The sequence below is a fragment of the Ailuropoda melanoleuca genome, chromosome 10 (genome assembly GCF_002007445.2).
Source record: "Ailuropoda melanoleuca isolate Jingjing chromosome 10, ASM200744v2, whole genome shotgun sequence".
In the NCBI taxonomy this organism is placed as follows: Eukaryota; Metazoa; Chordata; class Mammalia; order Carnivora; family Ursidae; genus Ailuropoda; species Ailuropoda melanoleuca.
In genome coordinates this window covers 3,290,304-3,317,419 of record NC_048227.1, presented here as the reverse complement: position 1 = coordinate 3,317,419, position 27,116 = coordinate 3,290,304, and the positions used below count along the sequence as shown (strand labels likewise).

The window sequence follows — 27,116 nt, the reverse complement described above, 5'->3', positions numbered from 1 at the left end:
CGCTGAAGCGGAAAGCGCCGGGTGCCAACGCTCCCTTCCAGGCGGAAGAACTTTGGAGAGCATCTGTCCTCTCTTGCCCATGCTCTCCCTGGACTGGTGACCTTGGGAAGACCTCTGGGCCTGTCCATGTGCAGCTCGGCCTGATGGACTGTGCTGGCCTCGAGCGTGCGGAGTGGGAGGGTCCCTGAGCAGAGGCCATATCCCAAGGTCAGCTTCATTAATGACACAGCCTGTTTGAGCTTGACCAGACCTGCTCTGTTGGTCCCTCTGCTGGGATGCTTGCTTCCACCGAATGCGGCGAGCTGCAGGCCCCTTCTTCTCCTCTCTGGTTTCAGGTTCTGTTCCCACCACCACCCATGTTTTGGCTTCTGAGAACGGACACGTCAGAGCAGCAGACAGGGGTCTGCTTACTAACTTTACTATCACATGATGAGTTTAAAGTGTCAAAGGGGCTCCCGTGAACTTGGACATCTTGGGAGTCAGGCTGCTGACCGAGGAGCCGAGCAGGGGCTTACCTGGACGACAGAGGCCCGAAGGGGGTGCGGAAACAGGAGACGCCTCTCTGCCTCCGTTTTCGGAATGCCTGTTCCACGAGCTTTGCTTCCGAGGCAGGGTCTATTCGCCAAAAAGACCCCTTCCCAGGTTCCTCCTGGGAACGAGGGACTTTAATAAAGTAACGGTTCAAAGAGAGGTTGTGTCGGATTGAATTCTGTGGGCAAGCAGAGATATTCACCAGTTAGCAAATGAGGAAACAAACTGAATCCAAACGCAACGGACATGAGACCAGAGGTGATGGGACAGCCCGGCGCTTGTGCCGGTGAGGGCGCTCCACGGGATGGCAAAGTCACTGGATTCTACCGGGAAGTGCAAAGGCACAGTGGTAGCTTTCCCTAACAAAATTCAGCACGGCGTTCCTTGTAGAAAAAGTGAGACAGAAGGACAAGCCACGGCCTAGGAGTATGTGGACTGGAACTTGGGCTAAGTCAGCCAGCCGAGGGGAAAGAACCACCATGGGGAGAATGTTCCCAAACAAGCACAACATGAGGTCTGCCGGTCCCGGGACACGCGGGCCGCTGTGAGAGCACACACGCACCGTCCATTTCCACACAGTGCACGATCGGAAGGCATGGTAAGCATGAAAACACCGCAAAGTAACCAGCCCTCCCGTCTCTGGACGTTGGAGGGAGAGAAGACTATTTGGACTCACGGGGGCCGTCGCTCGGTTCAGATACGCCCCAGGCCATCCATGGAGACACCCCTGGATGACTCCGCCCCACAGAAAACGACCTGTGCGTTGGCTCCCTTGTTCCAACACGGTGGCCTGGGAGTCTGGCTTCTCGGGCTTGGGCCTCACCTGCCAGCCTTTGTCAGCCGTCCGGTAGTAAGGGTAATGCTTGGTGATGTGGGCATAGATCCCGCTTAGTGTTAGCTGCCTGTCCTGCGCGGATGAGATGGCCTGCACGATCAGCTGAGCGTACGAGTAGGGCGGCTTCGACTCATCCTGAGAACAAAGGCAGCGCGCTGTGAGCTTCGGCAGGCTTTCCCAGCCCCCCTGCCGTGTGCCCCCGCTCCCCGAGGGCCCTAGCGATCGGGACAGAGGACAGCAGCATGCCCACCTAACTCAGTCTCAATGACCACCACCCGTCTCGCCAATGTGCGTGCACCCGACGAGGGATAGCCATTCTGGCCCCACGCGGGGAAAAAGCAGATTTTCATACTTTAATTCTGAAATTTCTCCCTTCCTCTGCAAACTGACTGAAAGACAGGTATCAGAGGAGAATGAGCTAAGATACGAAGCTGTAAGGAAAAACCCTGAAACCGTCCTGTCACCCACGGACGGGACAAGAACAGAACACGGAGAAGGTGCACAGCGGGAAGGAGCGGTGTCCCTGGGGCCCACGTGCGACCTCCATGAAGGAGCAAAGCGTTGCTGTCCGGGTGGAGGGCCGGCGTGCTGCCCCCGAGCCCCGCTCATTCTCACGCTGGCGCCCCCCAAGCCCTCTGTGCCCCGTGTACGGTCACCGCGCAGCCCCACGCGCCGTCAGGCCTGAGACCTTAGGGCTGTCCCCTCCGGATGTGTCCGCCTGCTGCTCCGAGGCGGCCTTCGCGGCAAACTCGGCGGCCAGCTGCAGGTCCGAGGTCACGTTCTGAACAAAGCGATAGCCGGACGACCCCGCTCCGCGCGGACTGGCAGGGCAGGAGTTGGGAACACTGTGGAGAGAAACGACACGTCCTGACTTCACGATCCGGAAAAAGAGGACTTGAGGTCTCGGATTTCAGGACCTAGCTGGGTGATGCGGGGGGGGACAGAGAAATGCGGCCCCTTCCTTCCCTGTGTTGTCACAACGCTGCACCTCGCCTGCGCGGAAGGACGCACGCAGCGCCACCAGAGATCGGGTGCCGTCCACACGCGGCGGGTGCGATGCGTGGTCCTGCAGTGGCAGTTTCTGCTCACGGTGGGGAGCTGTGGGCCCTGAGAAGCAGGTTTACACGCAGCCACCCAGCAGGCCGGCTCCCTGCGGCAAGGCCTGGGCCGGAAGGGCACCACCCACAGGGCAGTTAGGCCGGGCTGAGCGTGCCCTGCGGCTGCTGTCACGTGCTCACTGTCCACGGGAGGGCGCTGTGGGCCAAGGCTGGGGAGACGACTTGAGGGTGGGCGTGAGGACCTCTGGGACAGCCGCCCCCCCCAATTCCTCGGGGCCACAGCCACAGTTCAGCCCCTGCGACCCACACTGGCTGTCTCTCTCCAGGGCCGCCATGCCAATCCGAGGTGGGAAACTGCAGCCAAACACACGGGCTGGACACACCTATGGCTCAAGTGGGTCCAGAGAACACACTGGCTGGTGCCAGGCCTGCAGGGTCCCTGGCCCGCTTCCTGCTGGAGCGCACTGAACCCAGCTCGGCGGCGACAGGCGCTGTTGGCACAGTGCCTCTCGTTAACAAGGTGGACTTTGGTTATCCAACTACAACAAAATTCTGATTCTGAAAACTAATTCTATTACAAAATATTCAGAGGCAACCAATGCAAACACTGGGTCACAGGCCCAGGTAAAAGGTGCCCCTGCTGGGAGGTGACCAGAGCCCTGTTGGCCGGCCTCCCGCGGGACCACAGGCGCCCCTCCCCCCACGGATCCCAGCCTGTGGAGCAGCGACGAAGTCCTCCCGAAGTCACAGAGGACCTGGGCCCCTGCCTGCAGGGCCAGCACCCCACCAGGAACCACCCAGAAGGCCCAGGTTTCCGAGCATGCCCCGTGTGCTCTTGGATCTGCCCCTCTGTCCCTCTGCCAGAGCCCCCTGGGGCCCCAGATTGCAAGGCCTCTCATGTGAGAAGCCTCGTTCTCTTCTCTGTCACATTCCCCAGATCTGGGAGAGACAGTTGTAAACACAGCCTCCGGTCAACAATATAAACAGGCCAGGTAAAGGCAGGAAAGGGTAATAAAACCAGCTTTTTCTTAACTTATTTTGGAACCAGATATACAAAACCCAAGCTTGTAACGCTGGGGCGGGACTGGTAACACATTCACGCACTAGAAAACAGGCTTCTCAAACACAGCCATTTGGGAACCAAATGCCACCGCACGCGGCACGAAGATGTGGCTCAACGGGCACATGACCCTGAGGTGAGGAGCTCTTCCTGAAGATTCTCTGTGCCGTGTTCTGCCAAATGGTGTGAAGCTCAGGACGCCCCGCTGCGTCGCAGCCCCGTCAGCCCCGCTGGTTCCCACACACGCCCAACGCCCCCGCGGACCTGAACACAGTAAAGCACATCAGACCCTGAGGGACGAGAACCGCCACCTCCTGGAGACACAGTCACACCCAACCAGGCGGCAGGTGGCTTCCTGACCTTGTGTGACACTGACCGGGCACCCTTACCAGTGACGAGGACACACGCGACCTCTGCACGTAGGCACACGGGGCCGTGCTGCCCGCCACACGTCACTATTCTGCAGAAGACTGAAGAAAACTTACCTCAAACTCTCAGAGGCAAAACCCAGAGAAAAGGCTGTCATTCACCAAAGAATGATTGCGAACGGGAATAATCCACTGGGGAGCAAGCATGGGTGCACGGGGGCAGCCGGGTGGCTTGTGCCGGCCAGCGCTTGCGGGGAAGCTTGGTGGGGACGGATCTGGCCATGACCCCAGAGCTGCCCAGCAGGCCCATCCCAGCAGAACACGTGCTTGTGTGTGCGACCTTCTAGCCTCAGAGCAGCTAGCTTCTCCATGAACCCCCCAGCTGTCCCGGCAGGCCGGTCTCTGCTGAGAGTGCTGCGCCTGGTGCCCGGCCGCCCCGACGTCACATCGCCACCCGAAGAGAAGGATGAAAGCGAGATGCCACGTGAGCTCAGCTCCACCATGGGCCTCAGAGGGGCGGGTATGAGATGGAGGCCCGGGGGCCCTGGGGCTTACAGCAAGGTTCCCACCCTGGGGAAACCCACCAAGGCACTCAGTGTCCCAACCAGAGTTGTATCCCGCCCCCCTGAAAATCTCCCTCACTACTAGCAAAAGCTGGAAATTTTTTTATTTTTGAGTAGACTCCATGCCCAGTGTGGGCCTTGAACTCACGACTCCGAGATCAAGAGCCACAAGGTTTACTGACAGCCGGCCAGGCTTAAGCAAAGACTGCTCCCCTTGTGGGGGCCCCACTGTCCAGGTGTGCGGCAAGCCTGCATCTGGGCACACAAGGAAGGAGCAGAGGCCGCGGAGCCGCCACCCACCAGACGTGACGCTAAACGAACACCCGTTCTTCTTGAGTCAAGATTCCAGGTGCAAATGCAGTGGAACGTGCACTTTAGACCACGGGTCGCTGATTCCCCCTTTTGTGGGAAAACAGCTCCTAAGTCACATTTCTGCTTCAGGCGAGAGAGTCTTATGGTCCTGGGGAGCAGCTGCCCGGGCTGCCTGTCCTGCCAGCCGCGGCTCTGGGTTGGGGCAGCTATCACGCGGGGGCAAACCCACGCTGGCTCTGTGACTGCCCAGGACGGGACCTCTGTGACCATGCAAGTCATGCCCGGCATTGACTCTGAATCCTCCATTTACAGACACTGGAAAAGAACGAATAGCCTGATGCGAAAAGGTGTTTCCAGGTCTCACCATGACAGTAAGAGTTCCGGCTGAGAAAAACCAATGGGACGGAAGGCTGGCCTACCAAGCCCGTCCCTGGGGCCCGCGGTGAGCCTCTTCTGCGATGCCCTGTTGCCACCCCTCCAGGATGCCCCCAAGCCCCACCAGGCCCTCGACCCCCACCCAGATGCCTGCCTGGTCTGGTCTGCCCTGGGGCTGTGTGCATTTTCCTCCCGTGCCAGCCTCCTGGGACTGGATTCAGACCACACGGCCCTGAGATCACAGTGGGCACCTGGGACCACCCAGCTGTGTGCGTGTGTTGTGCTGAAGTCTGTAAGGCATGGTCAGGTCTTCTCCCCTCCCTGGACCGCTCCCGGGTCTCACCCAGAGAACCACGGACCCTGCGCCCCAAACACTGGGCCCAGAAAGGTTGCTGGGGGGGTCTATGTTCCACCTCCCCGCCCACCCCCAGGAGGGGCACTTGGAACCCCTCCCTGAGCCCCAGGCCCACACCACAACCCCAGAGATCATCCAAACAGTTTTCTGGAAACTCAGTCTTTTTTGCGGAGTGTTACTGAGCTTTTAATTAGATTATTAATTTTCGGTTGAAAAATAGAATAAGCTCCTCAGTGGGATGGCAGCTGAGCGGACAGACCTTTCAGGCGGATCGCACAACGAATACGCAGAGTTAAGGGGTAAATTTGTTTTTCGTTCAGGCCTTTTGAACTTTTTCTGAAAACTAGGATGTTTTTATTCTACAAAATAAGTGCTTCAATTAAAGTAAATATCCTTTCTTATTGAAACACTGTTTCAGTGAACTTACAGTCTTGCCTCCTAATCTCTTTGCTGAGCCGCACCTGTCCCGCCCACACAGGCGGGTGGGGGATGAAAACAGCAAAACAGAGTGTGGCCTTGACCCCAGAAGGGCAGACAGTGTTCGTTAGCTGGTGAGAAGGCCACTAAGGCACGTTCTTCGAATTTTAAAAAGAGGAGAAAGGGAAGTTCAGTGAAAGGTGGGAGGAGAGCCCCCCCCCCCAAGCCCCCAGAGCCCGTGAGAAACTGCCGGGAGAGGGAGGGAGGGCGGCAAAGGGTAAGAGCACAAGGGGAAGCTCTCTGGAAACATAAGGTCAGCTCCCAGCGCTGCAGACCTGCAGACGTGCTGGCCGACGTGGGGACGCAGGGACACCGCGTGCTCAGAGGCCAAATGTCCGGTCCAAGAGGGTCAGGAGCCAGGGGGGCACCAAGCTCTCTAACGGCAACACTCAGAAAGTGATTTTAAGGTGTGGGGGAAAAATGTGTCCCACCAAGAACTCTCCACATAGTGAAACCCTTCGGCTAGTGTGAATGGACAAAAATGATGATTTTCAGGCATGGAAGATTTTTTGTGTTTTTAATTTACCTGTCCTGTACCTGTTTCCAGGAAGCAACCGGAGGATGTGCCCTAATAACACCGCGGAGCAGATCGGGGAAAGGGAAAGACTGGGCAGAGGGAGATTCCCGGAATGACCGGGGAGCTGATCCCAGGGTCGGAGGTGCCCCAGGCTGGGTCCAGGTGGAAGGAGACCAGGCTCCTGAGGACGGTCTTCCCAGCAGGTCTGCATGACGGACGGAGCTGGGAGCACGGGACATTCGTAGGGGCAGCGGGTGGACGTACAGGTCGGAAGGATGGAACCAAACGCAGCAAACAGGCCCTAAGACCAACCCCCCGCCCGCTGCCCGACCCCGGGGCAGGAGCAGCTAAAGCACGAGCGAGGAAACGGTGGGCGCTGCAGCCACTATGGGCACCCTAAGAAAACGCCTGTGCTCACAGACCCAACAGTCCTGAGGTCCTGGGGCCAAACCCTGAATTTCCACCTAGGAAGTCAATATGGGACACACTGAAAAGCCGAGTCGTACGGTGGACCATGCAGAGGTGAGCAAACACCCGCAGAGCTCGGAGGCGGGTGGGGACCGTCTCTGCGGTGCCGCCTTGGTGCACGTCTCAGTTCTTACACCACGTGCAAGGATCCCTGGGATAGAAACCAGCTGTCTAAAAGTTTCAGTGGCATCGATGAGGCTGGTGCTATCCCCGTGGCAGCAGCTCCACAGCACGCTCCGCTGCACGCAGTCCGCCAGGTGGCATCTGCTCTCCGGGCCGTCAGCAGCCGATCTGGGACCGGCCGGGCGCCTGCGTCTCACAGTGCCATTGTGTGGGTGAAAGCAGACGGGCAACCCGCCCGCCGCTCGCCCGGCGAGAGCCCCAGCAAGTAGTCCAATCCTCTTCACTGCTCCTAAAATCCCGCGGCTCGTGACTATCAAAGAGCATAGTTTCAACAAAATAAGCACGTCGGAGAATTGCATCGCCTCGGCATAAGATGTGAAGAAGTTTTGGAAGGGCAGCTTCAGACTGGCCACCTGAGAGCAGGACACTGGACACGGCCTGTGGGTCCCCTAGTGGGAACTCGGGAAGCAAATTCCAGCCCCTGCGGTGTGGTGACTCGGAAAGGAGCCCAAGACCCAGTGAGAAAGGAGAAGACCGCGCGGGAGGACACTGGACTCTACAGGGCCTTCCTGGGGAGAAGGGACCCACGAAGCTCCTGTGAGATGAGCCGTCAGGAACGTTTAGAGGAGACCCACCCCAGGCACCTGTCCTGCGACAGGCACGGTGGGGTGGCTTTATTTTCTGAAATGTTTTGAGTTCTGTATAATGCATACACAGTATTCCTGTAATCAGAAAAAAATAAGAAAACAGGGAAAGAAAATCCACAGAGGCCAGCTTCTGAGACCTCTCTTAAGGAACGCTTAAGATAAACGCGAAGCTCCAAAATCCTGGAAAGCCATTTCAAGCCTGACTCGTTTCCGAACTGCATTCTGCCCGGTGCGCAGCAGTCAGCAGACTGGCCCGAGCTGCTCCTCAGCCCAGATGTCACCAGGTGTACGCACACCCCTAGGGGTGGCCCGCCCGGTGCAGACCTTGGGGGGATGCTCCCCTCAGCCCCCACCCTCCAGGGTCTTCCTGCTTCCCAGAGTGTGAGGCCTGGCAAGGGCCCTCCGTCATCGGGTCAAGTGCCCAAGCGAGAACAATGGTGCACGCAGGCCGGGCGTCACCCAGAAGGCACGGCCAAGAACACAAGAAGCAGGAACCTTCAAAGGGCCCCGAGAGATGTGCCCAAGAACTGGGAAACAGCCACCCCAGTAAAGATAAAAACTTTCAACATTTTAGAGCCAAAATACACCCTGGCACAGACTTCGGAAGAAGGGAAAATACAAAGAATGTGGAGGGCCCACCTTTCTGTGTGTATGAACCAATTTTTATTTCTCGGAGCTTTTGGGCAGGGAAAGGGACCACGTGGGGTGTGAGGTCCACAGGTACAGGTGCTGGAAAGGGAAGTGGCCACCAGGTGAGCTACAGACGATGGGGCTCCTGGACCAAAGGATCAGGGGGCCCCTGCTGGCAGGACCAGAAGCATCTGGACGCTGGCTGGGAGCTGTGACGCAGGAAACATCAAGCCACGGAAGGACTCAGTGGGCGGGAAAAATGCAAGCACTTCTCCCGGACGGAGGGGACAGACTGAAGGGAAGGGAGGGCGGCCGAGCTCTAACCACTGATGGGCTGAAACTGCCCCGAAGACCACGGTCAAGGGTGGTTTCAGTTTGAAGTCAGTGGCTTAGACTTTGCCAGACTTCACAACACAAACCACTCTGGTTTTTGATCTCTACCTTGAAAAAAATCAAGGAAGAGTCTTCTTAAAGAAACAGTTTATAAAGTCTGGCTCTCAGTGAAGACCTGCGCCCCTCCTTCTGTGCTGACCCCTTCCTCTGGCTTCATTTCCTCTCTGTCCCTAACACTCCCAGCTCCAAGAGCTCTTCATAGATTGGTGTCTCGTTTTGTAAAACTCAGAAAATGATTAACTGATTTCTTCTTCCTAAAAACACCACTTCTTTGCAAAACGAAAAAAAAAGGTCAACAAAATGCTGCTGAAGACAGCAGAATTTATTTCAAAGAGCATTCATTCATTATCTGGGTGGAGTATATCAGTGCAAAAAAAAAAAAAACCAAAACACAAACAAACGCCCAAAAACAAAACACAAACCCAGCCACAGGAGTGCCACACCCCCTGACCGGCATTGCAGGGGAAGCAGAAAAATGCCAAACAGAAAGGATGGCGGGCGGGGTCGGAGTGTGGGGCGGGGCTGTTTGTTCTCGAGAATGTTCCTCCCAGGACAGCTGCTTGAAAAACCCTGGGGGAGACAAGAGCTCAAGCCAGGGTGCTGGAGAAGCCGGTCCCAGCAGGAAAGCAATCCAGACTGAGGCCCCCAGACAGCCCGGGTGAGCTGGCCAACGGCGCGAGCGGGAGCGGGACGCAGGCACACCAAACTAGGAGAGGAGGCGCCCTCCCCTCCTGCTGTGTTGCCAGAGGGACTGGCAGCGACAGCTGCGCAGGCAGGCCGCGAGCAGGGTGCCAGCGCCACCCACCCCCCTGCCCCGTGGAGACGGCCCCCAGCCCTCCTCCCCTCCTCGGTCGCTGTGGGAGTGGGGGGGGCGGCCCAGGGAGGAGAGGAGGGGTGGCGGGTGTTTGTAAACATGAGGCTCCACCCCTGCAACAGCCCAGAGGACAAACGGGATCTTGGCAAGAGAAACCACAAGGGCCTCTGAGGTTTCCAAACACTCAATTGGATTCCACAGCGCTAAGACAAACGGATGTAAACAGAAGTCCTCTCTGTGATACTTCAAGGCCAAAAAGGGAGACAGGGCCAGTCCCGCAGCGGCTACTTCCTCCCCAAATCCTCCGCCACATGACAAGGAGAAGCGGGGCTGGCACACAGAGCCCCCACCCGCCTGGGCCAGTCCCCTTGCAGGAGCCGCACCTGCTGACCCGCTAATTGCACTTGGTAGCACGGCCCGGAACTGCTTCCAGCTCCCGCCTCCCTTCCGACACCACAGCAACGTCAGTGCGCAAAGCCTGGCTGCAGAATCTTAACCGGGGGCATTACTGTTTGGATTTGGAATATTCCTGGGAAATATCTATTTTCTGAAGCCCTCCAGGTACAAACGAACACGTTTTCCTTTCTTAGAAAGGGTCTATTTGACTGGATCATAACCTGATTATTAACAATCCCACGGTGACGGCCTGCCCGGGTTTTGCTGGGTGCCGAGCACCCTCCACGGCCACCCACATGCCGCCCGGAACCAGCCCCCAGCAGCTAGTGGCATGGGTGTGGGACGTCACCGGTCACTGTGCCCGTGGCTGCTTTCGGCTGCTACTGGGTGAAGGTGTCAGGACAGGCAGGTTTTATATCAGCTTCACCGAGATGCAAGTCCCCCATTTAGAGTACAGCTGAGGGGTTTTCGGGGTACTCGCAGAGTCTAGCAACCATCACCACTGTCTGAGTCCAAAGCGTTTCCATTGCTACCCCAGAAACAAACGCCGTACCAGCTGGCAGGTGCGCCCTCGGATCCCCAGCCCCCCACAGCTGCCCGCCTGCTGTCTTCCTCTAGACCCGCCTGTTCCAGGCATTACCTATCAGCGGCATCGTGCCAGTGTGCGGTCCTTTGAGTCCGGCTGCCTTCACCCCGCATCATATTTTCATGGGGCAGCCGTGCTCTGCTAGGTGTCAGCACCTCCTCCCTTTTTATTGCCAAATAACATTCCGTGGTCAACAGTCCACGTGTGGCCCAGCGGCTCGCTCACCAGCTGACAGACACGGAGTCACTCCGGCCTCGCGGCTGCCGTGAATACTGTTGCTCTGAGCCCTGTGCACAAGTTCGTGCCCGGACTCCCGCTCCGGGCAGCTGCTGGGTCACGAGGCAGCCCGTCAGCCGGGGCTACCTCACCTCCTCGCGTACAACTTTTTATCCGTGGATAAATCACAGATAAGCAAGTGTAGGAACATTTCCACGGTGTGAGCGTAAAACTCATGCTGTCAGTTAAGCTCCAGCTAGCCGTCTGAAACAACGAGATCGCATACTCAATTTTGGGCTTTAGAGCAGAGTCACTGTAGAAACCTGAACTGAGCGGAAGGAGTAGTTGACACGCTGTGGGCAAGGCACTGAGCACAGGACCTAACAAACACGTGGCCTTCAGGAAGCTGCCGCTTGTCCCTGTCTCCCATCTGCGTTCTGGCCTGATGACAAGGAAAACAAGGCCCAACAAGGCCCCTGGCTCTCCCACTAACTAGATACACGGCCAGAATCAGAGCTGGGCCCAGCCTTGAATTCTAGGCCATGCCAGGTTCAACACTATCCCCACCAGCCTCTCCGTAGGAGACACACCCCCTCCCCGGCTCTGCAGGACACCGACTCCAGCCAGCTCAATGCAACTGTTAGCAACGTGTCAGCAACACGTCCCAGCAGGAAAACAAGACGCGTGGTGAGGCATGACTGTCACAGAAAGACCGAGTGACACACGGTTCTAGAGCATGAGGACCGCCACAATGTGGCCGCTTAGTGAGGGAAGGCATGGCACCTGATCAGGTAGGGCTGTGGGGACAGCAAAGCCCCTGCCCAAGGAGCGGCGGTTTTCCAAGTGTGGCTCAGAGGCAGCCCCAAGGACCCAAGACCCCTGCAGAAGTATGTGGGGGCAAAACAAGACTGAGACACGACCTGCTTTTTCCGGGTCTCACATTTGCACTGATGACGCACCAGCCACGGGGGAAGCTGCTGGTGCCGTGGCCAGAGCCACGGCCCCAGCACCAGCACAGGCAGAGGGCGGGACATGGAGTCAAGAGCCCAGCTAATCCCTCTCTATGGGATCTCCCTGAAACCTTCCCCCAAGGGTTCTCTGTATAACACTCCAAGGATGAGAACATTCGAGGGCTTTTTCTCCTTCAAACTCTAGGTCAAGTCCTAAAACTTCATAAATAAACTTTAGAAAAACAAAGTTCAAATCCTGACATGCACGTATTACTTTAAAATATTGTCAATGTCTTTAAAGCCATCATCATACCTGTGCTTCTTTTAAAGAAAGTCCCTAAATACACAGAACTATAAACTGGAAAAGGGATTAATGTGGTAGGGACTCTTCCCTCCATGAGAGAATTCTCCAGAGATTTTCGTTAGGTCATCAGATCCCTTGATGCACTTAAAATAGTTTCAAAATTTCCATCCCCCTGCAATTTTCCAGAGATATACTGAGTGTTATTTGAGACCCGGAACTCCTGTGTCCTCCTGCTTCTCAGACAGACGGCCAGAGGAGGGGGGCCCCGGTTCTGTGGAGGGGCCGTGTGGCCAGGCTGGAGTCGGCCGCTCACCTGATGGTGCCAGTTGGGGACGGGACGGGGCTGACCAAGCTGCGGAGATCCGGCTCCGGAATGTGAATCTTCAGAGGGGAGATCTGTGGGTAGAGGGGCCGGAGGGGAGATGCCGGGGCCTCTTCCTGACGGTACAGCGATGTGAACTGGATCTTTATGGCTGTGCTGGGGAATCGAAAAGTGCACCTGCAACAAGAGGGAGAACTCACGTTAGCGCAGGAGAGACGGGGACGAGGCCGCGAGGCAGCAGAGGACTGTTCTGGTTCACCACGACAGTGGGGCTCATCTGACGTCACAGAACCCCAGCGTCACTCTGTGGTTCAGAGAGCGAACCAAAAATCCAACCTGTGCTGCTGTCACGGGGACACTTGCTGACACCGATATAGGTTTTCCTTTTCCCGCACATGTGAAGAGAGAGGTGTGAACCCGGGCGGGTCCCCAGCAGAGGCTCAGACACACCGCTACCTCCCGTCCACCAGGATGGCCGCAGGGGTACCTGAGCAGGGTTCATTGGCTTGCAGGGAACGCTTGTCAGGAAGCTGAAATACCATGATCGCTGCTCAGCAGTGAGTATGAAGTCAGACAGACAGACAGCTGTGCTGCGAGAAGCTATCGAGCGGGACCAAGTGGCCGTACCACCCCCAAGCAGGCTGGTGGGCGCCCTGCAGCGTAGTGACACCACATCTGGCTGCACAATCAGCTCCGGGCCTCAGTTTCTCTGCTGGAAGGTGACTGCGTGCCAACAAACCCGGCCTCACACATCCAAGTCACACCCTGCGTGTGCGCCACACAAACCCAAGGTCGCCTCCCTCCAAGAAACGTCCATGCAGAAAATCTGGACATTATGTATCCAGCACACCCGATTTTTAGAGGCACAAGTTGTCAACAAGCTGCTGACTGCAACTTAAGTTACAAACAAAACCGCAAACCCCAATGAGAACAGGCTGCCTGGGCAGAGACAAGGGACAGTCTCGCCTGCAGCAAACGCTTAGAAAAGGCTCTTTGTAAAACATGGGGGGTGTGGCGGGGGGGCTGGAGATGACGCATGTCAACTTCCACCTTCAGTGCACTCCTCACGGTTCCGGAAAGGTGTTCAGTGCACGTCGAGTTTCACAACCCGAGAAGCGTGTGACCGCACGGAGCCTCGGCCAGCAGGCTGCTGGTCCACTCCTGCCCGCGATGATGCCGCAGCACTGTTTACGTGGCAGGGACACCTCCCAACTCCTGGGGACACCACACTCGCCCTCTCCACTTGAAGTCCCTTCTTAGTCAAATCGTTTTTAAACCACCAGATTTAAGAGTAGGTCAAAATAGGTTCTGGGCTCATGAGAGGCAGTGAATGTCTGTGACTGGACGGGGTACCGGAGCCCTCCACCCGGGAAGACCCCTTCTCACGAAATGACTCAACAGCACACGCGGGCGTTTGCTCCAACAGCCAGGCTGCCCGCACCTCCCAGAGAAAAGTCAGTCACTCAAACCGGCTGGATGGGCCAGGACTGATTCTTCCAGAGATACCCAAGCACGGGGACTGGCCGTCTCCACAAAGGCGGGGAGCAGAGTCCCAGGCTGCTGACTGACCCACAGGCACCAGCTTTGTATTTCCAAACCTAAAATCAGAACAAAGGGATTCTGACACCGTTTTGTTCTGGGAGACGCAATGTAAACACTCGCATGTTAGGGCAGGAGTGGGCTGCCTGTCACGTCGTGTCCACATCACCCCCACGGTTCTGTGTTAAGGCTACCCGCGACCGTTTAAACACATGCTGCAATTTTCCTCCTGTAAGCCACAGTTAAAAAACGTTTGATGTTGCTTCCACTTTCCTTAGTTTTCCCACAACCCAACAGAAATCTCCTTCATTAGTATTTTGGCTAGAAAGTTACATCACACATTTTCCTACGATGCTCTCTGAGGCCTCTGGTTTCTCCAGAGTTGGAGGGCACAGAGCCAACATCCGTCCCAGCTCACGTCCGAGGACGGCTGCCGTTCCCAAACCGGAGAAGGAAGGAAGGAGTTTGGAACCAGGAATCGGGCTGAGGGCTCCGTACCCATGCACACACGTGCACATGCACGCAGCCCTGTTCTGCGGTGTTGCGTACAGAAGCGAGACCGGTGAGTATGTAAAGGCAGTGTCTAGGTCCTTTACCTTCTGTCTTCCTTCGGCAGCTGCCAATCCACACAGTAAGCCACACTCCACTACCTGCCGAAGGGCCCAGGGCCAGAGTTGTGTCATCCCGCACCACGAAAGCCCTCATGCGAGCACGAAAGCACAGCACCCTACAATCATCAGGGCACCCAGAAAGAGGGTGTGGCTTCTGGCCTATGACAGAGCTCACGGGGCAGAGTGGAATGTCAGAAAACAGGGTGAAGACAAGAGTCAGCTCAGGATCCTTGGACTGGGGGTGGGGAGGCCAGGCTCCAGGCAGCCCGGCCAGCCCAGGGCTGCAGCGCTCCCAGACCACAGGGTGATTCTCGGGAGGTGAGCGAGGCATCCAGGGAGGGCTGCTGAAGGCGAGGTGTCGGGGTGGGAACTGAGACGCAGGGGAACAGTGTGCAGGAAGAAGGGGCTGAGAACCGCTAATGAGTCTACTGCCCTGGCCTCTGTGGTTCTGTTCTTAGCCACCAAGGGGAGGCTCTGAACACAAGAGATGACCTCCTAGGCACCTTCCAGTTCAAAAAACAAAGATTCCAGATAACACGTGCACGCATGTGGAGTTTTTAGTAAAATAAAACACACATTTTGTAGGTCAGGGATTTGGGTTAGCAAATTAGTAGCGAAATCAAACACCATCTATAACTGATTCAAACAGGGCAATTTCCTACTGTAAGAGTCATTTCCAATTAAGGTTTAACAATAAACATTTTCATATTATTTACTGCAACAGCTATTTCAAAAGCAGCTCCTGACTCACTCTTCCAGAAATTATCCCGAGGCAAACTGTCTCCTACCTAGAAGGAGAAACACCAGGAAGCTACTTAATTTTAAACAGACATCTCCCCAGGGTGTCCCGGGTTCACCAATTACTTCTGTCCCTGCAATATGTTCATTCCGGTGGAGGGCGCTGGTTGGAGTTTTAACGAGCATGTTTTGCAATTAAACCTGTTCTCTTGGAGATGCTTCACATTCGACCTGACCCCACTGCACGCTGCACGCCTACCGTCAGTGCCAGGGACCCGGCTACAGGAGAGCGTGTGCGTGCGTGCATGCGTGCGCGTGTGCACGCGCGTGCTAGCACTCCCCGCCCCGGCCTGCAGCACAATCCGACAGGCAAGCACCCACCTGGGAGGGACAGCCCTTCAGATCCCTTGGCAACACCCCTGCTCTCCTGCAGAGATGGCGTAGCTGGGGGGTGGTGCAGGGCTGGGGCGGTGGGGGGCGGGGGAGCTGGCTTTCAGGGGTGAGACAGAAGTTGTAAAATCGACTGTGGTGGGAGATGCACAACTGTGAACAGATGAAAAACCACTGAACTGGACAATTTAAGTGGGTTAGTTGTGAGCTCCGTGACTTCATGTGATTCAAGCGCCTCTGACAAAATGTTCTCGCCCCAGAGCTCCCATGCTCAGGGTCTGCCCCAGGCTTGCACAGTTCCCGGGGCCACGTGGAAGCCAAAGGCTCCTAGAAATCGAGCCAAACTGCAGATGCCCTGGTTCCACGTGAAGCTGCCCTCTTCCACAGCAGGTCAAAGATCACAGCACGGAAGGCTGGTTCTGGCCCTGCTCGGGCACAGAGGAGCCTAAGGGATTCAGGGGCGACTGGGGTGGTCGCTTACTTTCACTTCCATCTGGTCCTTAAGTAGGAATCCCACCACCTGGCCTACTAGCCAGGACACTGTTGGAGACACAAAGAGCTCATTTCATCCTTACTGACAAACACAAGTACAATGATCTTCATCTTAGATACAAGAAACAGACAAGAGAAAGAACTCCATGTGAAAACTTCCAGAAAAATTAAAAAAAAAATTAAGGCAACAGAGCATTCACCCCCAGAGTTGTCATGGTCCCTAGCCCCCCACCCCCGCCTCTTGCCCCATAGCGTCCCAGCAGCGACGAGGAGCCTGGGCATCCACACAACGACCGGGAACGGACATTCCACACTGACAACGGATGCCTGACATTCCGCATGCCAACCAGGACACTCCCAACCTTCCCAACACCCCCAGCAGACAACAGCCCAGGATGAAGGCTGCAGACCGGGCATTTGTGGTCCCCCCTTGGCCCCCATGAAGCCCACTGGACAAGAAGCCAGCCAGCCGACCACCCCGCTACACGCAGCAGCACCTAGCTCTTACACAGGGCCGGAAAGCCGGGAAAGCCAGACACTTGGGGAGCATCCCCTACAGCAAGACAGGGACCAAAAGAACAATTTGGGGGGCAGACTCAGAGAAACAGATAATCCGGAGCAGAAGAGAAGGCAAACCACTTGTCTCCAAAAGTAAGGCATCTGTCTGCGGACTGAGGGCCCCAAAAGGCACCTCCAGGGAAAAACAAGAAACCTGGGCAATGAGAGGTACAAGGAAAAGAAAATTCAAGAAGGAAGGCTGGATGAGACTGGAAAATGTCTCCCGAAAAGACAAACTCTGGTGGCTCCGGCCAAGAGGTTCACATCCGAACAAGGGTTCTTCTACGGAGGAGCCCTTCTCAGGAAGCTCCAGGGAGGAAGGCACGGGACCCGACGACCAGACCCGTGGCCTTTGATCCAACGCCACCCTGCTTTCTGACCATCAGACAATCCAGTGTTTGCTACAAGTCGGCTGGTACGGTTCCAGGTGCTGCCTCCCTGGTTAGGAAGTGATGACATCAGTGTTACAGGCTGGAATCCTCACGGCACGTGACAGCAGGCCTGGTGTGGACAGAGCCTGCCCCCGGGACAGACGTGCAGAGATGCCCCCGTGGCTTGTGGCAGCTCGATGCGGTGGCCCGCGTGGCTTGCGGCAGCTCGATGCGGTGGCCCGCGTGGCTTGATGCAGGGGGCTGAGGGAGAAGGAGGTGCCAGGTCCTCCTCCAGTGGCCGCCATCTGGCTACAGAAGGGGCACCAGCCTGGCAAGCCTACAGCTTCGGGTGGCCTCACAGAAGCCCCCCTCTAGTGAGACAGGCAGAGAGGGCCCACACCTGACAACAGTAAATAAAAGACCAGTTTTCAAGAATGACACCTGCCGCCAGAGATCCCTGCCGTGGATCCTGCACGCAGACACGTCAGAGAGCAAGCCATCCGGGAGTCTGCTGAAACTGCAGCCCGACAAACCATAAACTTTGCCCGTGAGCTGCGACTGTCCCACCCCAGCCTGCAGTAAGTGGGACAGGCTGCTAGGTAGCACATCATCTCCAGGGCCCACTCCAGACGAGGCCCGGGAGGCTGGTGGGCAGAGATCCTTCCAGAAGCAGACACAGGGACTGCTGCTGCAGGGACAGGCTCTGAGAACGTCGTGACCAGTTCGTGTGCTTCCTGCTCTTCTCTTTTCCACCTGAGAGCCGGCATCGCCTTTCCCTGCCTTCTACTTCTGCTCAGCTCAGCATTTCCCAGAGGGACCACCTGGAACGCCCTGATGAGGGACGTGCTCATCACCAGAGATCCTGCATTTTATGGGGTGCAGTCACTGAGTGGCACTTGGGGCTGCCTCCTTTGATGATGGGGAGGAGTGTTTTTATTTTGGAAAAAGGGACACAAATATGTGGGTGGCCAAAAGGCAGACTACGACAGAGACAGCTAGTTGCCTGGACACACATCCTCTCTGGGCACACAGCCGTCCAACTAAAGACAACACTTCTCTGCCTCTTGTGTAACCATGAGACTGTACTGGTCAATGGGATGCAAACAGTCACGCCCTTAAGAGGAGCAGAGCGCCTTCTTCACATCTGCCCCTTCCCAAAGCCAGAGTGCAGGTGTGATGGCAGGAGGTGCAGCAGCCACAGTGGGCCGTAAAATGGACACTGGGTAACACAACAACGTAACAGAAAAGAGCGGGGAGTTGCTGTCTTAGCTTCCGGTAAGGCTGTTACATCCAGAAAAAAAATCAACTTCACCCTTGTTACTTTGACCTTGGTTACAAAAACCAAAACTATAACTCAACTGTAAACACTTAAAGAACGCCCTATGCGGAAGCAGCCCCGGACAAACGAATGGTGTGTGTTCGGGGGTGAACATTCTGCGGCCACTTAGAAGGACGCTTCTCGTCACCGTGCATCCGTGGGCAAATCTCTTCATGCACCGGCCTGCTTTCGCCGTCAAGGAGCAGCAGGCAACCACAGAGCCTGCTTCACAGGCTTCCTCGGGGCAGTAAACGCAACAGTGGAAGCGAAGCAACTGGAAGCGCACACGGCATCAGGCACACCACGCGCTCACTAAGCGCTGCCCGGCGGGGGACAGGGACGCTGATAAATCAAATGCAGAGACCAAATGGCTCAGAGTCGTGGCGAAAGGTGTGGGATCTGAAACCGGACAGGCCTGGTTTGAGAATGGGCCGTGCTGACGTTGCGAGGGGACCTGGGAGGTCCGTGCGGCAGGAGCCCAGACGGCAGCACGGACACTGAGCGTGAGCCCTGTCACACAGCGAGTGGCCAATGGCACACGGGTGTTCTCATGAGCAGAGAGGGAGGGAAGAGGTGTGGAAGAGCCCTGGGTGGGGGCGGCCTTCCAAGACCCCCCCTTTTACCAAAATGTTCTTTCAGCGTTGTTATTGTGTCCTTTGAGAAATGAAACATTCAAGAATTGGGGGCAGGAGCAAGTACTTGATAATGAGTCCTTTAGAATTTTCCAAGTTATGACAGGTCTTCCAGAAACCTCGTGGAGAATTAACCCCAGCCCAGTTCTGCCCTGGAGTTCAGATCCAGGGGGGAGAAAGGCGGAAACGTGACCAGGCCTCTAGGTCTGAAGGCAAGGCAGAGAGGCCCGCAGAAGGTGACTGCAGAGACAACCCGCAGGACCACTCCCTTCCCGCCCTGCTCCAGCCCCTCCTTCCCGGCAGAGGCAAGGAGGCCGCTTTCCTGGGGGTGGACCTGGCCCATGGCGGTTTTGCACATACCTGGCTCTGCTGGCTCTGCAATCAGAAAGCCAGAGGAGCCAGAAGCTGACTTCCCTAAGAACTTGGGAGAAAAGTAAGGCTGGTTAGCAAAAGCTTTTGAAAAACTTTTTACATATACAATCCCCACATCTAGGAATTCTGACAATCTTGTTTTTTTTTTTTTAGCCTAAAAGATCTATTTTTACTAACAATTTAATACATTTTTCTAGAACAGCCAAAACTGCAGGAGGAGGCAGCAGCCACGGAGGCTCGCCAGGCTGTGGGGACCACCCTCATGGGGAAGCTGGGGGCCATTGGTGGAGGGGTGCAGATTGCAGATGGACCAACAGGGCAGGAGTCAAAATACAAGCTTGAACCAGGAAGAGCAAAGGGAAGCGGATGGCTGAGGCTTCGGGAAGGCGGGATGACCACTGTCCCTGACCAGACACCGGCTCTTGTCTGGTACCTGACACACCAACAAAAACTCAAAATCCAACCTTCTCTGCTTGGTCTTCGTCTCTCCTCCATGAACCGAGGCTGGGATCCTGACTACTCGTCAGCTCGCTCCACCTTTGAACTAACCCCTTAGCCTTGCTTTCCTGGGCTGGCCGACTCCCGCGGCTGTGACCTTGGCCGGCCACGGCAGCTGGGGAGCAGGCGGTTACAGACTCGGCTCTGGCCACACGCTCAGCTCCGGGTCCTGGTCAGTGCAGCAATAATGCGGGTGCGGGAATTAAATGCGGCAACTTATGTAATTCTTGTTTAGAAGTTAACTTAGTTTTCTTTTTAAAAGATTTTTATTTGAGTGAGAGAGAGAGGGTGCGTGCACCAACAGGGGGAGGGACAGAGGCAGAGGGAGAAGCAGGCTCCCCACTGAGCAGGGAGCCCGATGTGGGGCTCAATCCCAGGACCCTGAGATCATGACCTGAGCTGAAGGCAGACGCTTAACTGACTGAGCCACCCAGGAGCCCCTGTTTTCTCTTCTACATGTTTTCCTATGATTGATTGATTGATTGATTTTCCTTTAAAGATTTTATTTATTTGACAGAGAGAGAGACAGCCAGTGAGAGAGGGAACACAAGCAGGGGGAGTGGGAGAGGGAGAAGCAGGCTCCCCACTGAGCAGGGAGCCTGATGTGGGGCTCAATCTCAAGACCCTGGGATCACGCCCTGAGCCGAAGGCAGACGCTTACCAACTGAGCTACCCAGGCGCCCCTCCTATGATTTTAAAAAAAAAAAAAAACAGACTATATTTTTACAAACAGGCCAAAACAACTTTTATAGGGAAAAAAAAAAAAGAAGAAAGACTGTAGGATACTCGAGCCCCTGTGCTAAATGCTAAAACACAGTCAGAAATGCAGCCAAGGGGCACCTGGGTGGCACAGAGGTTAAGCGTCTGCCTTCAGCTCAGGGCGTGATCCCAGCGTTATGGGATCGAGCCCCACATCAGGCTTCTCCCCTGGGAGCCTGCTTCCTCCTCTCCCATTCCCCCTGCTTGTGTTCCCTCTCTCGCTGGCTGTCTCTATCTCTGTCAACTAAATAAATAAAATCTTTAAAAAAAAAAAAAATGCAGCCAAAGGCCTGGTCAAAGCCGGGGCTCCTTGGTCAAAATGGAGGTTCAGCCCCCATCTGAGGAGCCCCGAGTACAGGCGGCGTGGGAGACCCCTGCACTAGATGGAGGCCCCTGGAGGCCGGCCGGGGGCAGCCTTGATGACCCGCCCTCGCCTCGGACGGCCTGCTAAGGGGGGCTCGCAGCACTTCCCCTGCAGGAGGCGGCCAAGGCGGCACGCCCTGGGGCTCCTGGACCCTTCAAAATCTTTCACCCCCCTTTCTTGGGAGCAACATTCTGGTCTGGGAGGCTCGGACCCAACTGGGTTACAGAGGATGCAGGGTCGTCTCCAGTTTCACCCAGAGCAGTGCTGACTCAAGAATCTGTGGTCGTTTCTACAGAACCGCTCGGAGGATCTGTGGTAACTGCTACGGTGTCACTGTCTCATCCGTGGGGGAGTGCCCCAGAATCCGTGCTTTCAGTGGGCAAGCCCCCCCCCCACCGCCCCGAGAAAGCCTCGTTCTCGGGCATGTTTGGGAAATGGTGAGGTGAAGGGCCGGCACACCTGCTCTGTCCGCAGGCCTCAGGAGGAAACCCACTGCCTGCCAGCCCTGGAAGACAATTCTGGGAATGACCCACCGCCCCGTGTGCCACCGAGTTCCACCCTCCACGTGGTCATTTCTGTCTCGCCTATCGGAGGGACACACAGCACCCCAGCAGAGCTGCGGGCAACGCAGGGTCGGGGTTCCTGGGGGAGGGCCCCAGGTCATCTTCCCAGGGACACTCTTATCCCTTTGTGGGGACGTACTTGGTTTGAAACAAACCAAAAACATCACTGTGAAAGGCAAGCTCCCAGGCTTTACAGTTTGGAAAATCAATGGGGCAGAAAAGCAAGTACCTTCCAGACTTGCCCGAAAATCCCCAAAGACCATCCAGCTGGGTGAGTGGAGGAGCCGCAAAGGTCAGAACTAGCGTCGCAAACATCCTGGCCTCGTAAAGGTCGGTGCCGGACTGAGCGGGCCCTGGAGGGGGCCGTCCTGTGCCACTGGGCTTTGGCAGGATGGCAGGACGGGACCCCACACACAGCGGTCACAGAAACAATGCTGTGGCTCTCTGGAACCGACGCGGGACAGAACGGTGCCGTGTGCCGCCAGCAGTTCGAGTTCTCTTTCACCTTCTCCCTCCACGCAGATTTAAAGAAGCTGGTCCAGGAAAAACAAAGCTGGGGGCATCACAATGACGGATTTCGAACTGTACTACAAAGCTGTGATGACCAAGACAGCATGGTACTGGCACAAAAACAGACACATAGACCAATGGAACAGAATAGAAAACCCAGAAATGGACCCTCGGCTCTTTGGGCAACTAATCTTTGACAAAGCAGGAAGAAATATCCAGTGGAAAAAAGACAGTCTTCTTCAGTAAATGGTGCTGGGAAAATTGGACAGCTACATGCAAAAGAATGAAACTTGACCACTCTCTCACACCATGCACAATGATAAATTCCAAATGGATGAAAGACCTCGATGTGAGACAGGAATCCATCAAAATCCTAGAGGAGAACACAGGCTGCAACCTCTTTGACATCAGCCACGGCAACTTTTTTCATGACACATCTCCAAAGGCAAGAGAAACAAAAAAAATGAACTTGTGGGACTTCATCAAGATAAAAACCTTCTGCACAGCAAAGGAAGCAGTCATCAAAACAAAGAGACCACCCACAGAATGGGAGAAGATATTTGCAAACGACACTACAGATAAAAGACTGGTATCCAAGATCTACAAAGAACTTCTCAAACTCAATACACGTGAAACAAATAAATCAAAAAATGGGCAGAAGATATGAATAGACACTTTTCCAATGAAGACATACAAATGGCTAACAGACACATGAAAAGATGTTCAAAATCATTAGCCATCAGGGAAATTCAAATCAAAACCACACTGAGATACCAACTTACGCCAGTTAGAATGGCAAAAATAGACAAGGCAAGAAACAGCAATTGCTGGAGAGGATGTGGAGAAAGGGGATCCCTCCTACATCGTTGGTGGGAATGCAAGCTGGTACAGCCACCCTGGAAAACAGTGTGGAGGTCCCTTAAAAAGTTAAAAATTGAGCTACCCTATGACCCAGCCATTGCACTACTGGGTATCTACCCCAAAGATACAGACGTAGTAAAGAGAACGGCCATATGCACCCCAATGTTCATAGCAGCATGTCCACAATAGCTAAATCGTGGAAGGAGCCGAGATGCCCTTCAACAGATGACTGGATTAAGAAGATGTGGTCCATATACACAATGGAATATTACTCAGCTATCAGAAAGAACGATTTCTCAACATTTGCAGCAACATGGACAGGACTGGAGGAGATTAAGCTAAGCGAAATAAGTCAAGAAGAGAAAGAGAATTATCATATGGTTTCTCTCATCTATGGAATATAAGAAATAGCAGGAAGATTGGTAGGAGAAGGAAGGGAAGAATGAAGGGGGGGTAAACAGTAGAGGGAATGAAACATGAGAGACTATGGACTCTGGGAAACAAACTGAGGGCTTCAGAGCGGAGGCGGGTGGGGGACTGGGATAGGCCGATGATGGGTAATAAGGAGGGCATGTATTGCATGGAGCACTGGGTGTTATCCGCAAATAATGAATCATGGAACACTACATCGAAAACTAAGGATATACCGTATGGTGACTAACATAATAAAAAATTATTATAAAAAAATAAAAATAAAAAAATAAATAAAGAAGTTGGTCCAGAAAAGTCCAGGCGGGATGACCCACAGATATTACAGTGCAGCCACAGCATCTCAACGTCACACTGGCTCCCGGGGGCCTGACAGTATGGGAAAGGGACCCACATGATTCAAGATCCTGTCCCCTCGGTCGTCCCTGCACCCAGCTCGGGGCTGCTTACCACCCTGCCAGCTCCTGAGGGTAGGTGTCACCCCTGCAGCCGCTGTGCTCTCCTGGCACGTGGAGCACGTGTAGTGTCAGAGCCCATGACAAGGTCACCACGACCTATTTCTGGAACTGAAAGTCTATTAAGAGGTGAGGGTGTAAAAACCAGCGTATGGGTAGGAGGTAGGAGGAGATAAAATCTGACTGAAGTGCCACACAAGCCACGGCATGACGGAGGGGGGACAGCTGACACTTGGCTGCTGCAGAATCGCCAAACCAGACAGAAAGGACTAGAATTTTCTGGTCCAAGATTCACCTTGCAGGAATATGGACAATACACCTTCCCTGTGTTTAGTAGACGGTCAGTGGGTGCAGGAGGGCCATTGCTCCATTGCTCGTGGAGGGCTGGGGGCCACGGACTTGACCGCCCCATTCACATCCACGCTTTTTAAAGAGATGCTCAGGCAGACATGGCAGTGTTGGCAGTGGACCCGAGTACCGCCTGGCAGGCTGGAGACACTCTACCCGCAGAGCCCCGGCGGTCCCTGGGCCAGGATGCCAAGGGTCAGGGTGTCACTGAAATGGGGGGCAGCAGTCTGCGCAGCGATCGGTACCTGCCTGTTTTAACACCCACCTGATCTGGAGAAGGGCCCAGACTGCCCCGTCTGAACGTACAGCTTTCCTCTCCTAGAGCACGGGGCACTCAGGCATGAGGGCCCGGTGCGACGGAAAGAGAAGTCACCACCAAGTAAGTAACACAGTTACCCTTTGAAGTTTTTGCCCTTCCTCAGGTCACGGGCCCCCACCCCACGGGGACATCCAGGTGACATTAGGAATTTTGGACGGGTCAGGTAGGACACTGCCAGCCGCAGGGACCTGGTGCTGAAGGAGAGACGTTCTATTAATAATTTGCAAACAGGAAGGTCTTTTGCCTAACCCTTAACAAGAATTCAAAAATAATGCAGTAGTAGTTACAAACTAGAACCTTGTGTTAGCAAGTGTGCCAGGGAACCGCGTGCCGCAGGCTCTAAATGCTGACCCAAACACCCCACTTTTCTGGACACTAGTTTCATTTAAATACGTGTACTCTGTGGATAGTACAGAGAAGGCTGCCGTGTTATCGTTCTCCCCACTGAAAACAGGGGCAGAAGGGACAGACTTGGGGACAAAGCAGCTGTTGAACTGTCCAAGGGGCGGAGAAACAGAAAACAAAGCAGACATCAGCTCTGCATGTTTATCTTCTGAATTCTGGAAAATTTTGTCGAAAAGGCCCAAGTTCAATTTTGTTCAACTTGGCAGAGGAAGTGCTTTCAGAAGCTGGAGGCAGAGCCTGGGAGGGGCTGCCGGAATGGTGTCCCAGCCATGGCCGCCCCAATGGAAGCTCTGTGGCCAGGCTTGTCCTTCTACAGGGAAGCGTGAGCTTGCCAAGAACAGGAAGGTTCCAGGCAAACCCGCAAGGCCTCCTGCCCCCCACCTCACACGGGCATTACTATCCAAATCAACTTATGCTTCAAGACCTTCCCTTCTGACACCCCCAGAGACAGGAGCAAAGCTCGAGAGAGAACCCTCAGGTATAAACCTCGAGTTCACCTCCACAAAGAGTAAATAGTCCTTGCTGGGTTTTTTTTTTTAAGGTTCCATTTGTCAAAATACAACAGGGGCGCGTCTGAATGCTCTGACAAATCACATCCTTGCTTTATCAAGGCCGAGCTCAGCTTACTTTCCTAATTTGGAAAATGCGACCAGGCATAGAGCGAAACCTGGGGAGCCAGTGTGGCCAAGCTGGGGCGGGAGGGGCCCCCGGCGGGCGTGTGCAGCTCTGCCCCTGCTCTCTGGGAATCTCACTGGCGTCCAGCCACTTCCCGGGAGAACTGTGAGTCCGTGAAAGGGCCTGGGAAGCTACCACAGTTGATGGAGACGGAGAACGCGGCACGATCTGTCCAGGCCCGTCTAGGCCCGGGCAGGCCCGGTCCCGGCGCACCTCGCACTCCCACACCCGGAGTAGGCAGGCCGGGCCGGGGGTGCTGGCGTCCAGCCGCATGGCTCCAGAGCGAAAGGGAAAGCACTCTCCTGCCCTCCTGAAGTTACCCCGAGTGGGGTTTCACTTCAGGTCCAAACATGCGAGCCATCGGAAGGGGCACCGTGCAGAAACCGTACAGAGCGGCCCCCTCTACATGGTGGACAGGGCTCTTACGAGTGCTCTTCTGTCCTCTGTGGCAGCAGGGGGGAAACCGGGGCGGCGTCCTCTGGGGGCTCTTGTGCAAGGAGGAGATGAGGGCTGTTACCCTCAAGCAGCAGCCTTCAATGGCATGGAGCCGAGTCACAGAAGCAGCCCACACAGCAAGGCTCATGAAGGGGGTTCCACGGGGGCTGCGACGTGAAGGGGTGGGCTGGGTGGTGGGGTGCACATGATGGCGGGCCCGGGCAAGCTTCTGCTGGAGCAAGTGCAGGTGGGATGCCCACCTAAACCCACTTCCCTTATTCTTCCCCCCACTTTTTCCTCCATGCCCATGCCCCAGCTAAAAGACTATTTCCCAGCTGTCTCTGCAGTGGGAGCCGACCAATGAAAAGCAAGTGGAACCTTATGCGCAGGCCACGCAGAAAGTCTCCGAAGAGGTGGACAGATAGCTACCAAGTGAGTGTTAACTGCCCATCATCTCTTCCTTCACTTCTCACCTAGGATTAAACTGTGATGGCCAGTGCACCAGCAGCCATGCTGGACAAGGAGGTTACCGTGAAAATAAAAGCTTCTTGCTAAGAATGGTGGGACAGAAAAACAGAAGCAGCTTTGATATTTGCTGAGCCAAGCCAGGCCTCAACTGCAGTCTGTGATAGAGGCAGCAGAACTATGCTGAACACAGACATACACAGACACACACACATGACAAGGTGCAAACCTCTTATCCTTTACACATCTTGGATCAAACAAAACTGCTTGGTTTTAGAAAGGAAAATAAACCAGGGCTCCCTGCTGAAGAAAAAACTGAACTGCTGTGTGTACAGTGGATCCCAGAAGGGCGGGCTGAGTTTGGAAAACGGTTCACTGGTGAGCGGGCCGGGAGCTTCTTTTGCAATGCCATTATCACTTACACACACACACAAATTAGGGACCCACAATGCCAATGGCTCCAGAAAACCTAAGAAGCAGAAAACGCCAGGTCACTTAAGTTTCTTAAAAATTAACGGTGATTATTTTGAACAGTATGTGCCTGAAAGAGAAGACAGGAGGAAGAAAATGCTTCCCGATTCCTGCAAGAACCCACTCTTCATGCTGTAGCCTGGGAGATCCTGCCATAGCAACAGGGACGTGTCTGCAGGGAGCAGGGCACAAGCACGCACGCCAGCCGGGGAGGGGCAGGCCTGCCGGGCACAGCGCG

At 55.3% G+C, this 27,116-nt stretch overlaps 1 protein-coding gene across 1 annotated transcript in view; it reads right to left on the bottom strand.

The window, feature by feature from the left end:
• Positions 1–27,116, bottom strand: part of FOXK1 (forkhead box K1) — a gene marked incomplete at its 5' end in the record, with an annotated part of 66,094 nt that overhangs the window by 7,075 nt on the left and 31,903 nt on the right. The window contains 4 exons of the mRNA XM_011221332.2: positions 516–709; positions 1,355–1,501; positions 2,055–2,211; positions 12,292–12,477. Coding sequence (XP_011219634.2) covers positions 516–709; positions 1,355–1,501; positions 2,055–2,211; positions 12,292–12,477 — 684 coding nt within the window. The remainder of the gene's footprint in view (positions 1–515; positions 710–1,354; positions 1,502–2,054; positions 2,212–12,291; positions 12,478–27,116) is intronic.